Here is a 16,329-nt window from a genome sequence, read left to right on the forward strand (position 1 = left end):
AAAAAATGCAATGGAATATGCGGGATATTTATGCAATTTTATGCGCAAAAATTGCGGGAACTTGCAAAAACTGTTTGCAGCTTTTGAATAGTGTTCACATTACATAATCACGTCACTTCATAATGTTCCCATGGCAACAGGGGACATGGCTGCGTTTGTGTGAAGTAAATGCAACATTTTTCAACTTTCTGCTAAGATATATGTGATTTTTCCTAGGAAAATGCGGAGATTATGAAATCATGCAAGCCCCGCATATTTTGCAATTTATGCTGCGAAAGTACGGCATATTTGAAAAAAATGCGGCCCTCGCATAAATATGCGTACTTTGACTGATTATGTGTTGAATCATGCGATCGCATAAATGCGTTTTTCTGGAAAAACTGTGAGGTGCTTGCCAACCTTTGAGCATGCACGGTAGCTTAAAAGTCGCCATGAAATCAAAATTTACAATTCTTATTTTTATACGTAATATTGTTTATTATAAATTATTTATCGGTGCGCTTTGTTATTTTAAAAAAAATCACGCGCTCTCATAATCTTTCATCAAAAACGTTAAGACTTCTCTTTACTTCCTGTCATGAGGGTGGAGCTTTCGAAAACGTTCTGCCCGGGAAAAGATCAAGTCCCACTTTTTTTCTCATTTTAGAAGCCGTTTCACTCAGATATACGTTACGACAAATTTTCTGCTTTTGTTTAGTAGCGACTTTAAAAAACCAAATTGATGGTACAGTTGATGTCAGGTTTAATTGTGGTTAAAAATATATTTTAGAGATACCTCATTCAAATCTTGTATGACTGAAATAACTGCCCAGCGGCATTGCAAACATGGCTGCCTAGTAGCGCGATTTTGACTACAGTCTACGTTCGCCCTCGCACAACTCATCATCCCCTTTAGCAAAATTGGTCAGGTGTCTGTGACACACACTTACCCGATCCTCTGACAGGACACATCTCAGGAAGGTGTCCAAGAGCCCAGCAGCGGCCCGTCTCACAACAGCATTGCGGCTTCGTGTACTGTCCCGCCAACTCGGATGCACATCGCCCACTCGTCACAGTCGAAAAGCAAGTACCAACCCTTTGATCTGTGACGGAGAGAAACGTCAAACATTACAAACATACTTCTCATGCTCACACAAACAATATTAAAGGGAGAGTAAGTAGGATTTTCCCCCATCTAGTGGTGAAATTGTATTTTGCATTCAAACGAATTGTGCTCTCTAGCGCCTCGCTTTTCCAAATGCGTGTTGCAACTACGGTAGCCGTTATTTACTCACTGATCTCCTTATCCGTTTCAGCTGGTTCACGTGTTCTGAATGAAAACGTGTTGTGGAAACGCGTTGGTAGGTTAGTGCTTTTTGTCCCTCTCTGCTATTATAGTTTATCAATACGGTGGAACGATATGGAAGCATCCTTGGACTTACCCGTTCAATGAAATTCTAAGCTTACAAAGAAAAGTTAGATCATTGACAGAGGTCATTTGACACCAACATGGATTTTAATTAATAACACACCTAAAACCCTACTTACTGTAACTTTAATTTAATGCAAGTAAAAAAAATGACCCCGTCTGTGAAAACCCAGCTAAAGTTTTTTTTTGTGATTTACTGGTTTCTACATAAAATCATCATCTTGTAATAAAGAAAATTGTCAAAAAATAAACTTGATATCTTTAATATTATATATATAATACAGAGTAACATCAAACTCTAATGCTCCAAATCCTATTTTTAGATAAGGAGGCGGAGACTCATTTGCATATTCATGAATCCACATATACTGGATAAAGCAGAGGTTTAGAGTTACATTCAAGCAAATTTAGGGCATGAAAATTATTTTTACAGTAAAACATGTTTAAATGTGTTTGTTTAAAGATGAGATGTTTATCAACTACAGGGGGCCTTTAACTAAATACCTTGTCCTGCAGACAGATGTCCAAACATAACAGACGTTTTCAAATACCATAAATACTTTCTCTTGAGTACAGTTGCAGTCACAGGAAGCCAGTAAGATAATTTATGACGTGGCAACTGGAAAGGTTAAGAGAGCCGCTCGATGGTGCTCCAAAAGCCCTCTGGAATATATCCCTTATTGAAAGTTTCACCCGGTCAAGGTCAACGACGGAGCGGAGAGGGTAAGCTTGTTGAGATAGGGTATTCATTTGGGGGTAGTGTTTGTGAAGTATGCAAGAGGGGGCGAGATGGGGTGCAAGTCGATTAACTCAGCTAATGAGCCATAAATCAAGTCCATGTGGAGTAATCTAGGCCAATTACATTGAACATAAGAGGGCATTCGCTTGCAGGTTCCAGGCGAACAGTCCAAATCGCACCAACCCCCCCGGGATGGACCCCGGCTGGGGGCAGGGTGGGTTTCGCAACAGTCCCGCTAGCTTCAATTGGAACCAGACTTTCGATTTGAATGTGAGTCTTCACATGGTTGTAGATATCTCAGGACTCTTACACAGCGACGGCACATTAGCGGTGATTAACATCACCTTCGGTAATTCCCAACGTCCCGGTTTTGAAAGATACAAAGCACCAGCCGAGAGGCAAACACACACAATACGTTCAATAACCTCCCAAAATCTCGCAACTGCCCGCCAAGAATGCATTTGAAGTCACGGCACTAACCCGTCTTGTAATACAACCATGCACCGCTTTTGAGGAATCTATTTAAAATGTCCGAAATGCTGTAAAGCAACTGTTCATGTAGTTGAATTGGTGGAGAATTGCACAAAGGTCATGGGTTTGAATCCCATTAAACACATAAAAATGTATTGCTTAGAGGATAAGTCAATTTTCTTAAAAAAAATCCTGATAATTTACTCACCACTATGTCATCCAAAATGTTGATGTTTTTCTTTGTTCAGTCGAGAAGAAATTATGTTTTTTGAGGAAAACATTCCAGGATTTTTCTAATTTTAATGGACTTTAATGGACCCCAACACTTAACAGTTTTAATGCAGTTTAAAATTGCAGTTTCAAAGGACTCTAAACTATCTCAAACGAGGCATAGGGGTCTTCTCGTCTATCTCCGGTCATGTGACATGGCAGTGCGACCTCACGCAATACGTCATCACGTCAAGAGGTCACGGATGACGTATGCGAAACTACGACCCAGTGTTTACAAGTGTGGAGAAAGAGGACCGTTCCGATGTTGTTGTATGTCGAATGATACTAATTCATGTCTTTGTGTCAGTTTATTGTTTAAAATGGTCCGCAAATGTGCGTTTCATATATGTAACACGTGGATTACGCAATTACGTGAGGTCGCGATGGCACGTCGTTGTGGTTTAAAAGTGCATATTTTTTATTTTTCTTGTCAAAAATGACAATCGTTTCGCTAGATAAGACCCGTATGCCTCGTTTGAGATCGTTTAGAGTCCTTTGAAACTGCAATTAAACTGCATTAAAACTGTTAAGTGTTGGGGTCCATTAAAGTCCATTAAAATGAGAAAAATCCTGGAATGTTTTCCTCAAAAAATTTAATTTCTTCTCGACTGAACAAAAAAAGACATTTTGGATGACATGATGGTGAGTAAATTACCTGGATTTTTTTTAAAGAAAATAAACTAATCCTATAAATGAAATAAAAACATTTTCCAAATACATAAATGTTAAAAATTTAAGATTTGTTTTTAATTTTTTTAATGCAAACAAGGTAAAATTAGATTTTGTGTCGACGCCATTGCATTTTAAGATGATCTGTCAGAAAGAAAAGAAAAACAAGCCCTGACTGTGACTCAATCCATATGTCCAGTAAGACGTCGCTGTAAATCCAGACAGGTTTCTGGGAATATATGAAGGCCACGTCAATGCCTCATAAGGGGCCAACATCTCACGTTTCTTTATTCGCACCCGGGGACGCGACAGATTATGAAAAACAGATGAAAAAATTCAAGATGACATGTATAACGTAGTACGACATACAGTATGTACAGTACAGTACTGTATACATGCACACATATACAGTATATGTACATTATGAAAAGCCTCTCTGCCTCGCTGTTCTGGAATGTTAGTGAGAGGAAATAGCAAAGAACTGACTCCATTTGTCACGCTGAAAGGAGACGAGACTGACCCAAGTCCAGCCAATGAAACCTGTTCTCAGATCAGCAGAAAGAAAATGCTTTTTCAGGGAAGTAAACTTCATAAGAAACACATGAAAACTTGTTTAGACAAGGGGTAAAATGATTAAGCGTCAAGACTATGATATTAAGTAATATTTCTTTCTCACTCAATTTTGAAAGTTTTTTGCGCTTTGAGCTTCAACATCGATTTCCTGTTTGCAGGCAAAAATTCAAACGTGTATAAACAGGCCAGCGCACATAAACACATTTGCCCGGGGTTTGAAGCGGCTGACCACAGACCGACTCATCCTGTGACTCATGCAGGCAACGCGGGCCAGATGTGTCTCATGAGAGTAAGGTCAAGTGTGCGGTTACATGAGCGCGTGCATGCGAGTCTCACCGACACATCTGGATCCATCTGTGCTGGTGACGTAACCACGCGGACAGGTGCAGACGTAGCTGCCGGCCGTGTTCGTACACTCTCCACCGTCGCACACTCCGGGTATAGTCGCGCATTCGTCGATATCTGAAACGAAACACAAACAGTGGGTTTATTTGTTAGAATCAATAAAAAAAGAAAATTAAAGGTGCCAAAGAATGCATTGTAATAATTTGTTAAATTGTTCTCTGATTGAATTGAATTGAAATGAAGTGCAAAAATTATCCAGAGACATGTCCATTTACAACCCTAGGATTTCTCCCCAGAATTATTACCTTATTTAAAAAGGTCATGAATAATAATGTGGAGCTCTGCTCTGATTGGCTGTTTCACAGAGCAGCTCCTTCAGTAGCTCTGTGTGTGTGTAAACAGATCCTATGTTTGAGTCTGTTTTGGACAAAAATACAGAATTTGAGAAATAATTGTTTGGAGATTGTTAATGGATATTTCTGAGTGGTAAGTTTGTGTTTTTTTCAGTGTGGATCTACAAAACGTAATAATAGCATTAACTAGCATATAGCGCTAACTCAGCAGTCATAACTTTGTTTTTAGCATTGTAACAACACTGTAAGTAATTTAATGTTGGGGCGTACATTGCGACTTTAACGTCACAGTCGGTGTAACCGTGGGTTCACACCAGCCACGTTTGAGGCATCAAAATCGCATCTACATCGCATTTGCCGCTTGAGTAGTTTGAGCGTACTCGTTTCATTCGCGCGTGAAAGCCACGCGTGAAATTCTAGTCATCGAGACTTTCACGCGGAAATTCGCGTCATGGGAGGGGCTTCTGTGACTCTGCTCGCTTTCTGTAATCACGTCACTACTAGAGCAAGCTCCTGATTGGTTAATGCGGCGCTAAACGCCTCATTCGCGTCAACGCATCTTCACATTGACTTAACATTGAAATTATTCGTACTTGACGCCTCTACCGTGGCTGGTGTAAATGCAGCATAATGTTAAGATTGTTCTGTTTTCCAGTTTTTTTTTTTGCATGTACGAGGTTCACATAAGGAGGAGGAAACAATTGTGTTTGAGGCTCACGATATGTCGTTACCATGTATAGTATTCATTTATGCCTACGTAAATACAGTTTTACATTCTACGGCACATTTAATCGTTAAAATAAAACACACACTGATATAAACAAAGCTAATATAGACCTAAGACACTATGTTAAATAAATGCTTTGTCATTTGTAAATCTCTTTGGATAATAGTATATACTAAATGAATAAACATGACATAAATGCATAAAATTTATCTTGACTGCACAGCTCTGAAAATTTGGTTTTGGAAGAGTTCATAAGTTTGCGAAATCTCACAGTCATTTTGCACCGACAGTCTATAACACAACTACGAGCACAAACTCAAATAACAGATGGCAAACCGTTTAGTTGCCTTTCATTGCGTGCCGCTCTTATATTTATACACACATGCAATTAGATTTATTATAGTAAAATTATACGTAGCCGCTGTGTGCGAGGATGTGGGCAAAACATGGCGACGTTTGTTGAGCACATGTATGTGCGACCCGGCTGATGTCATACATTTATAACCTCTTCGAATTAATCCAGCCCTTCAGCGAGGACCGAGAACAACAGCCAGACGTTACACGAGAGGAAGTGATGTCACACGCCGAGTGAAACGTCCGCCACCTGGATAAACGAGTGAGCAGTTTGTGTAGACGCCACAGGGATGATTGTAGCCAGAAAAATTTTGCATGTGCTTGATCACATGTGTGGTTAGCCATTGTACGATACAAGAGCGCTTTCTGTGGCTTTTGCTTTCCAGATGGAGTCGTTTTTGTGAATAAATGTCAACGTCTGGTAGGGTACGCCGCATGAGGTTTGCGTGTGTATATATAAAAGGAGGTACATTTTTTATTTGAAACTTATTGCCATATTATTGCGTCTCCACGCACATCATTTGGGTTCCTCGACTAGAAAATGTGACTGGACTAAAAGGTGTCTCAGCATTAAAAATAGATGTACCAAAACAGTTATGCAACAATCTACTGAGCTATAGGACAACCTTTACATTTATATGATGCCATTTGGAGAATCTTACATCAGTAATACATCAACATTGGATTCCTAATATATATCATGTCAATAATCTCTTCAACAGCTCAAAAATCCTTTAAGCCAAAACTGCCCTGTAAGCACCTAAAGTTATGCCCTACCCTTGTTGCCCGGGGCAAAACTTTTTCCAGTACACCACCCTTAACATTGTAATTACCCCCTCCCCATCTAACAGACCAACCACCTGGGTTTTTCCACCCTCAGCATGGCTTCAAAGAACAGAGAAGCAGTTTTTCTGCCAAAATCCAGCCGTTCAGACTCACAGTTCAGCATGTTTAACGCTCGGCAGGTACCGCCGACAAAACCCGAGTGTCTAATTACAAAATTCTTCAAGTTCTCCATCCGTTTCTGACCTCGAGTAAATGTCTGCTTTCGGTGAGCCTTCAGACAAAAGTCCTGTTTCTCCAAACATTGGTCATTTGGGTTAAAATGTCATTAGGAGTTCAACCAGAGGAAGTCAGATCATCTCTGGGTGACTGGACGCATATCTAATCCTACTGGTTAATTTCCTTAACAAAATACAAACCCACATATTTTCCTTAATAAAATATTTTGGCCTATGGTTGTTTTGTGCACAATAAAGCACACTGATATGCAGTTTAAGTGGTAGATAAAGAACAGCTTTTAAATGTACCCAAAGGGCAGGCCTGAATCCAAAAACCACGGACCCCCGACTTGACAACACGCCTGCTTGTTTTCACTCCGCATTTTTAAAATTCCTCTCAAGCGGCACGATCTGATGTTAAAGACGACCGAGATGAACCCAAGTAGGACGGGGGACAAAAAATTAGGGTTAAGGCTTAAACTAGTAACCCAAAATAAAGATTTCAGCTGCATACTTGAACATGACTGCGTAGATTACAAAGCTTAAAATGTCATCATTTTGTATTTTTGTTAATCTGCTCATGACAGTTTTGTGTCTTGTCGTCAACGACATACCTTCACACTTCTGGTTGGTCTCACTCTGTCGATGGCCTGCGGGACATTTGCACTCGTAGGATCCGACGGTGTTGATACAGTTACCTCCGGCGCACAGCCCGGGAACAGCCTGACATTCATCCACATCTTGACAACACACAATAACACATCACTTCAATGTCAACACAATTTATATGGGAAGTTTTGTGTGCACTGAATACCAGATCAAAACGTGCAAAAACATGCATCACCACAAATTTTCCTGTTTACACATTTCTGGCTTTGTTAGCACACAAGCTGGGTTTCATCACCCTGATTTTATGCACATTTTGAAGTATCGCATCAGAAACGCAAAATTTCGATTAAAAATAGTAACGCCTGAGGTGGGTTTTGACTTATGCAAATAATAGGAGATAAAAAAGCATTTTGTTGAATAAATTCAGACGTAGCGAAAATTAAACCCATGTGACTGATCGTCTAGCTGTATCCGCTTAAGTTGTCTTTTCCATATATGGGACTTGACGTCGTCTTAAAGTCCTTGCTGGGCAAAAAGTCAGCATTGCTTCTTCTGTGCACAGCATTCAGTTTGACAATTACAAGCTGCACTGCTAATAAATTTATTACTTGCCAAGTCGTAACTAAATGCAGTCCTCTCTCAATTTTCTAAGCGTGCCTTGTTTTATTTACTGTTGGTTACTAGGTTACTAATATCACCATCATTCGCTCGAACAACTTGATGGATTCGCTTCACATTTGGATGGAAACCCCACTACAGTCTGAGCATCTAGACTTCATATGAACTTATAGCCCTTACATAAAGCTTTTGGGACGGTCCAGATATTTGGACAGACGTCTGGACGGGTTTAGACAGCAGTTATGTGTCTGGCTAGCGCACAGACACTGCAGACATCAAACCAGGTCCTTCATCTAGTGCCCTGTCTGATTTATCTTTATTTTTTATTGATATGCACGCACTTAGTTGCCAAAGCGAAAGCTGCAGAACCTCATCCTGCATCCAGTCGTGCCAGATCACGGTTCTGTACTCAAATGTATTCCTAAAATAACTTTTATCAATATACGGCATTGAGCACAAGGAGCCTCAACATGCAGCATAGGAATCCTCCATCTTAGATGCGCACATGTGAGTGCTTTGTACTTTAGCCAGACGGACTTATGCGAAAGCTTTTCAGACTTTGGGTAAATCTAGGCCAGGCTTGTGTTGGGAATTGAATAGAGTTAAAGAATATTTAAGTTAAAAGGAGCCACTTAGATTTGGAACTGCGGGCCATTTTAAAGATAAGGATGGTATTTGGCTCACAAAATGTTCCCTACGGCAAAGCAATTTGACTTTGTGAGTCACTATTTATTAAACAATATATACATATATGTACACAAAACAAAGCCCCCATAATTGTATACAATGGCATGCCATTTACGCTCTTAATGGAAGTCATCTAAATATTTGACACGGCTAAGCAATACAACAGAGAAGCTTCTTTATACTTGGACATGGACTGGGGGAGTGGTATAGTTTAGCTTACATAATCAGGACCTATGTTGCACTTATCTGCCCCATCAGGCCGGTCATTAGGGCAAGAATTTAACAAACAACTGCACAAGAAATTTAGAGGAAGAAGACTAAGCTATCTGTTTAGACACTGGCTGGAATTTTGAATGTTGCATTTGGTCTTACCTTGACAGGCACCGGTCCGGATGTTGGGAATGAAACCTCTTCGGCAAGGATGGGGCTGGGAGGGGCACATCTCGCATGGGTGACCCCAAGCTCGCCCAATGGTGGCGCAGCAAAGCGTCTTGGTGCACACAATCCCGCTCAGCTGACCCTGGCACATTTGGTTGTTGACCTGAGTGAAGCAAGGTCCTGTCCTGTAGTCTGAACGTTTGAGAGGGAGAGGAATCATATATTTTAAACTGTGAAACATTTTGACATGACTGTAAAAATAAGTGATCTTATGACAGCTGGATGAAGATTACACTAAGAATGATGACAGATTTATCTTCTCCGGCACGCAGCTGGTTCTCATGCTGGTGGTCAGTCTGGGAATGTTCTGACAATGGATGTCTTTCACAGTCTTAATGAGATAACTAGGTAATGGCTAAGAAATTGCTGGATTGTATCAATCCTGGCAAATTCCATGAGAAGACGTCTTGTTTTTGGCTGAAGTTGAAATCGTGGAGCACACATCGAGATGTAGATGGTACTGGGGCTGTTTTGACTTTAAGAGATTTTACCGTGACGTTCCTTTTTGCTGATGGCCAATCGAGACAACTTAATCTTTTCAAGAATGTTTTGCGCAACGAGTAAACCAACTTGATGCTAAAATAAACTAAGCATTTGAATTTCTGGTCATTTGCATTCAATGAAACCCTGAGGCTGAAACTTCAACAGATGTGCTGCTGTGTTACATTCTTTCTTCAAGAGTTTGCTAGTGATGTTTAAAGCTACATTAGTCATTGATTGGATATGACTGCACAAAGCAATTCTTGTAAGATGTGGTCAATTCTTTCAGCGTCCTTGGGATTTCCTCATGTGCAAAGAAAGATGGATCATAAATTCTTACTCAAGAGGGACTGTCATTATAAAAGTAGGTCAGGAAAAGGCAAATAAGAGCGAAGTGTGGATATTTCCACCTCGTATGTCTTCAAATCCCTTTATTGTCCCCTCAATCCCGTATGTAACCCCAGTGACCTGATTGTTCTTCCTGGACAATTTGAGTCCAGGAATGCAGGTCCGTGACCCACAGTGAGAATCCCATGCACATCTGGGATTGATTCATTGTGCCTGGTTGGGACTACAGATAAGACAAGACCCAGATGCACCCATCCATATCCAGTACCCTATCAGACTCTGTAGATTCTCACTGCGAGCAAGGATACTCACAAGAGCCATGGGAATACTCTCTTAGGCCTTATGTAAAGCCAAGACTTTGCTGATTTGCAGACTCATTTTCTCATGTTGGAAGGAATGAAATAAGTGCTTGGAAAAATTAGCTGGGGTCTTAAAGTTAACGAGTTGACACATTGCCTGTGTGTCGAGTAGTCACATATCAAGTTTTCACTTAACTGTGTATAACAATAACCAAATGAATTCAGTTATTAGTGCTTTCACAAAATATGCAGCTTTAAAGATTCTTTGAAGACAACATTTTAGTACAAAAAAAATACATATAAGTATGCAATAATATAATGTAATATCCATCTACCCAGGGTGTACCCTGCCTGTGGCCCAATATGCTGGGAAAGGCTCCAGACCCAAGCATCCCTACAGAGGACAAGTGGGTTTGGAAAATGGATGACTAATATAATATATATTGGAATTACAAAAAATAAAATGAAACTGATCTGAATTAACAAAGCACTGCACGACATCTGAAATGAGTTAATTTAAGAACGTTTACATACAAGCCAATAATTTAGAGTACCTCTCCCAAAACTAATCTAGTGTTTCCCACAAGCTGACAGAAACTTTAAGTGAGTTTGACACGGTGCTCCCACTGTTCATGACAACGCAAGCATTACAAATCTGTCAACACAAAGATGCAAGCTTTCATTTCTAAACCCCAGCATCTCTGTTCGCTCTATTAACACAGCGCCGGAGTGACCAGAACAAACGAAGAAGACGTTGCATGGTGGGTGGCAGATCACTTACGTAGGTAAACGTCCACTTTTCTGGAAGACTAGTCAACTAGTCAACACCAGTTATCGTGCACTGCTGAGCAACCCATGATTTTGATATCCAACCACCTCAAGAACATCTCTGTGAGGTCTGTCTGTTGGTCCTTTGATCTGCATGGAAGCTGGAGCCCTGAAGTCTGAAAACTCTAGCCAACATTGTTCAGAAGTTGCCCTGTTTGAGCGAGCCAAGTTCAGCACTGCTCCATCTGTATGTGCACACGGCCAAAGAATAACATGGCGTAATGTGGTAGGACCAATCTAAAGATTGGAGCACTCACAGCTAATTTCAAGAGGTCTCAGGTTTGCAAGATCAGGCTGGCAAACCTGCCGGCAATGTGCAGACCCTGTTTCCCAGAAACAAGCACACTCATATACCAGAGAAGCTGAGAAGGGGGAAAGTGTTGATGATGCAGGCAACATTCTGTAGTAATTCTGCCTTGATTGCAGTTTGAGCGATTCGTCAGATTGAAACCATTCCCTTTTACTTTGTTCCCGCCAACTGCTCACTCGCCTCTTCTTTCCGTTTAGTCACTACGATATTGTCCTGCCAACTATAACTTTTTTTCTGAGAAAAAATACGAATCATGTGGTGAAACTACAGGGAAACGCAACGCCCCAAAAGCGGACTAATATGAGATGCTTGTGCAAGGATTGGGACAACATTGTGTTCGGCGTCATTCATTGGAAAGCGTTCCAGACGTCTTCACACTCCAATGACTTGGCCTGCTTTTTTCATCTCTAATGTTAATGGACTAAAAAAAGACGGCATTTCATGAAAGACCTTCTTAAAAATGAAAATCAGCCCGGGTCTGAAATATAAAGACTCAGGAGACCAGCTGCACAATCAATGGCAGAGGTGGAAACTTGACGTTCTACCAAAAACGTGCTGAGGAATCAATGACTTGGAATATGTATGACCTAATCTGGTGTAATCAGAGTACAGATCAAGATAAGAAAATCACTAAGAAATATGCTTTGCTTCATGGGAAAACCATAAGTTTATGCACACGAAAAACGTTGAGGAGAACGGAAACATTAGAAGCTCAGGCTCTCCTGCGCTTAGCTTTGATGTTTTCTGGACTGACCAACAAACACTTTTACTGCTCAGTGATTTACAGTATGACAAAGCAGAGTCCTTAGATCTCCCTTATCTCTTCTCCACACGTACAGCAATGATTTCAACGATTTTATGACTCACAAATAGTACTGCAAAGCTCAGGAATTTTGGAAATATTCCAAGTTTGGAAAGTTAAGGAATTAAAGGAAAATATTTGGAGATTTTAGGTAATTTACACAAACATTGGCTTCCTCAACATCTAAATCAACTTTATCCATGTGCCACAAATCCCATATATTCCCATGTTATTTCCATAAAAAGTTTCCCAACCCTACTCACAAATAAGTCTACAGTACGGCCACAGTACAGTTCTTTCATTCATACATGTGTGGTTACAGGACGCTTGCTAATGTCTTAATGCTCTGAAAATTGTTTTTCTCCGTATCTGTTTCTGTGGTAAAACAGTCAGCAATTAAAGGGTTTCTAAAAGACTAATGGCTTTCGACATGAGGTCAACCCCCGGCTGCAGCATACATACTAGCTATGTAAGTACACATGCTTCAGGGAAAATGAATGGGGCTGACATCATTTCTCACATTATTTTGTTCATCTCTCTCTATAAATTACATTCAGCTTGCATCGAGCACCTCCACACGACTGTCTTTCCAAAAAACAAGCCAAATTTTGTCCTGCTTCCCCTGATCTAATTTAATCCCATTTAAACGTTAACCTTGGTACCATTTAATTTTTAGAAAAAAAAGAGTTTGACTTTAAGCTTGAAATTGTTCGATTTTTACGCATACGTGACGGTCCGTGTACAGTGTGCGTGACGCAAATGTCGCACTCAGAATAGTACGTGTGCACTGTACTCGCAGCGCCAGATTTTTGTAACCGCACATATTTTGGATGCGTAGGTTGTGCATGCGCGTACAGAAACATTTTGGATGTAGCCCAGGAGATGCATTGCATTTTGTCGCAATGCGCAAACATCAAACGTAAGTCAAATAAACTATAATTGCAAGGCTGTGGATTCGACAGTGTGTCTACATTCGCGAACGTGTAAAAGTCGTACTATACTCTGGGCTTTAGGGATCAAACAGAAATAAAGAAATTTGCATAATTATTATGTATCATTACAATTATGCAAATATTATTAATTGCATAAATTATTATTATTATTCAAAATTATAATATATTTGCTAAATTGTGGTGTAATAATGCGATTTACACATAGATGTGTTTATACATTGTTTTTAAGCATATGCTAAATGGCTAAATATAAATGTGACTCGGATAGGATAAAACCAGATGGACTGATTTCTGCATTTACTTCACTTCTAGTCTAGCTTTCTAGTCCAAAAACAGAATTAAAATTCCATTTTTGTCCCCTTTCATTCACTTTAACACAAATGAGTACGCCAAAGCCTCACATAACTTTGCTCCTGCTAACAAATGAACACTTGGCCCACACTATTTGGAGTTCAGCCGACGAAATGGGCCGAGACAGCAGACCTGGTCTTCTCTCTCTCTCTCTTTCTTTCCTTCTATCTGATGTAACTAATGGTTTAGTGAGGTTTAACAGCCTTCTCCAGCCTCGAGGGTGCGTCTGGAGGTCTGTGAGAGATAGCTGAAGGCTCAGAGCCGAATGGATCGAGTGGCCCAGGTCCGAATCGCCGGGGGGCAGCTGGTGTCTGGTGGACGACACTCCCAGTGTGAAGAGCAGATTGTTTGTGCTAGTTGAAGCCGTTTTGTGTATACACAGCTGGGGTCTCCATTGCTCTAGTCCTAGTAAGAAAACGTCTACGGCTCCACGCAGAAATGTTCCCTTGTCATTTACGCCCCACTTTATCTTCTGCCAGATGTCTCCAAACGTTTCCACCCCCCTGAGTTGTGTTTTCAAAGGGAACCAGCTCGTGATTGCACAAGGGGCTTCGTGACGGGGTGGGGTAGGACAGGAAGGCAGATGGAGGAGGGTGGAGTAACCAAAGAGGGGTCAGGTATTCGGTCCTGTGTGCCTGGGGTGTTTCTCTCACACATTTCGAATGGCATTATGGAAACTTTACAGTCAAGTCGGTCTGTCATTTTCTCCAGCCTCTATATTGTCTTGGCAGGCGTAAGGGAGTTTGTCATCCTTTCACCTCGATTTAGTCATTGTTCGAGCTCTGGGAGAGGCTTGGCCACAATTTAAACTGTACCATTAATTTCACACTGGCTACAGTGAATGCACATTTTTAACTCAGCATCAAACCCGTAGTGAGCAACAGTGTTCTGCTTAGTGATTCTGGGTCACAGCGTCACATCAACGCCTTGTGTGGCATTTTCCACATTTTTAAACCAGCTGCGAGACAGTAAACAAACCTCAAATACTTTACAGACATCTTTAAAATGTGCCACAACACAATTTAAAAAATGAGAGGAAAGGACTGTGGTATCTTACCTCTCTCGCATTGCGGCCCGGTAAACCCATAGACACATGCACATCTGTTGGGGCCGATGCAGCGTCCGCCATTTTGACATCCATTCTCACACACAGCTGCAGGAAACAAAATTGGCAAAATGTGAGCTTTTTTGTTATTTTTGGCCCATATTTATTTAATAGACAGTATGTCGGGAGAAGACAGGGTGAAGATGGGTAGGGGATCAGCAAAGGACCTCGAGCCAGTATTCGAACTCGGGTTGCACTACACCATCAGCTCCGACAAAATGTTAGCATTATTTTATTTGGGTTATATGTTTTTTATTTTTATTAAATCTTTAAAAAATGAAGTACACTTACGTTGTCCACAGTGAGTTCCTGTATAGCCCTTCTGGCACGCGCAGGAGTCGTCATTACAAACTCCTCCGTTCATACATCTAACACTGCAGGACTGGACTGTACCAGAATAAAGTAAAGATGAATGAAAAAAGTTACGTTAATTCTGCAAACAATGAACCTTCATTCAGTCAAACTCATAGTGTTAATGTTCCTGTAGCTCAGTTGGTCGAGCATCGTTTTAGCACACACCAAATATTTGCCAACTAAAACTGTTCAGCCGAAAATAGCAAAGAAATCGGTATTCGGTCCAATAAGTAAAAAGATTGAATACATTTTCTCTTACAAAAACATTTTTTGATTAAAAGCTAACAAATAGCAACCAGTGTAGAGTGAGAGTCGCACACAATTTATTAATGCAGCAAACATGTCGGCAGTGTGGAAGAAATTTAGAGATTTGAGATTTTTGGCCAAATGCAGTGGCGGCCCGTGACTTCTTTTGTGATGGATGCAAATTCATGTGTTGTTCCATGATCGTCATGTCAAAATATGTGTTTGTTGCGTCATGTGAACCATGTGCATCATGCATAATTTCAAAATACGGGCCTGCTGCACACGCGTCAAAGGGTTTATGATAAAAGATACTCTCACGTTTACGAAATACTCGCAAGACTCTTAACTTAACAATGCACATAAGTTTACATGACACGCCGAACACATATTTTGACATGACGAGCCACACACATGATGGGCTAAATACAGATTGTGACGAGCTTCGCAAACTGTCAGATTTCTACATTGCAAAAAATATATTTTAATTAGAGACTTGTAAAGCACAAAAAATACTACAAAAGTTTGGAGGAATTTCCCAAAAACTTTCAAAAACTAGGATTTTATTGGCACAGACAAAATCACTTAGCAAAGATTTCTATTTTTGAAGAATCATTTAGCAAGAGTTTGTTGTAGATAAACACACTGTAACATTTCCTCAGGGATAATTTCCAAGATGACAGAACCACAATAAATCATCTTTAAAGCTGCGCTTGCACCACAACATTTCCAAAGATTGACGTTTCCCATTGGTTGCATCAAAGCGATACTCGCCAAACTCTTGTTCTGTCTAAACACAGGCGTCGTGCCATATAGTTTCAGCCCAAATTATAATTCAAACTACTATTCTTTCTAGACCAAAGAAAAAAGAAAATGTACATAACAGTTCATCCTTTATGGTTTTGTTTCGTACTTTCCATGATCTAATCCCTAAAAAAACCCAAACTGAAACATAGTGGGAGGGTTGTTGTTTTTATAAACATTTTGCCTAAAA

At 40.4% G+C, this 16,329-nt stretch overlaps 1 protein-coding gene across 1 annotated transcript in view; it reads right to left on the reverse strand.

Annotated features, from left to right (window-relative positions):
- The window catches only part of fbn2b (fibrillin 2b), a 58,607-nt gene that overhangs the window by 32,389 nt on the left and 9,889 nt on the right, over positions 1-16,329 (reverse strand). Inside the window, exons 5-10 of the mRNA XM_055216872.2 lie at positions 15,030-15,125; positions 14,691-14,786; positions 9,197-9,394; positions 7,525-7,650; positions 4,467-4,592; positions 930-1,082 (exon numbers count right to left, since the gene is read on the reverse strand). Of these exons, the coding sequence (XP_055072847.2) occupies positions 930-1,082; positions 4,467-4,592; positions 7,525-7,650; positions 9,197-9,394; positions 14,691-14,786; positions 15,030-15,125 (795 nt within the window). The remainder of the gene's footprint in view (positions 1-929; positions 1,083-4,466; positions 4,593-7,524; positions 7,651-9,196; positions 9,395-14,690; positions 14,787-15,029; positions 15,126-16,329) is intronic.

Source organism: Misgurnus anguillicaudatus, chromosome 23 (assembly GCF_027580225.2).
Source record: "Misgurnus anguillicaudatus chromosome 23, ASM2758022v2, whole genome shotgun sequence".
Taxonomy (NCBI): domain Eukaryota; kingdom Metazoa; phylum Chordata; class Actinopteri; order Cypriniformes; family Cobitidae; genus Misgurnus; species Misgurnus anguillicaudatus.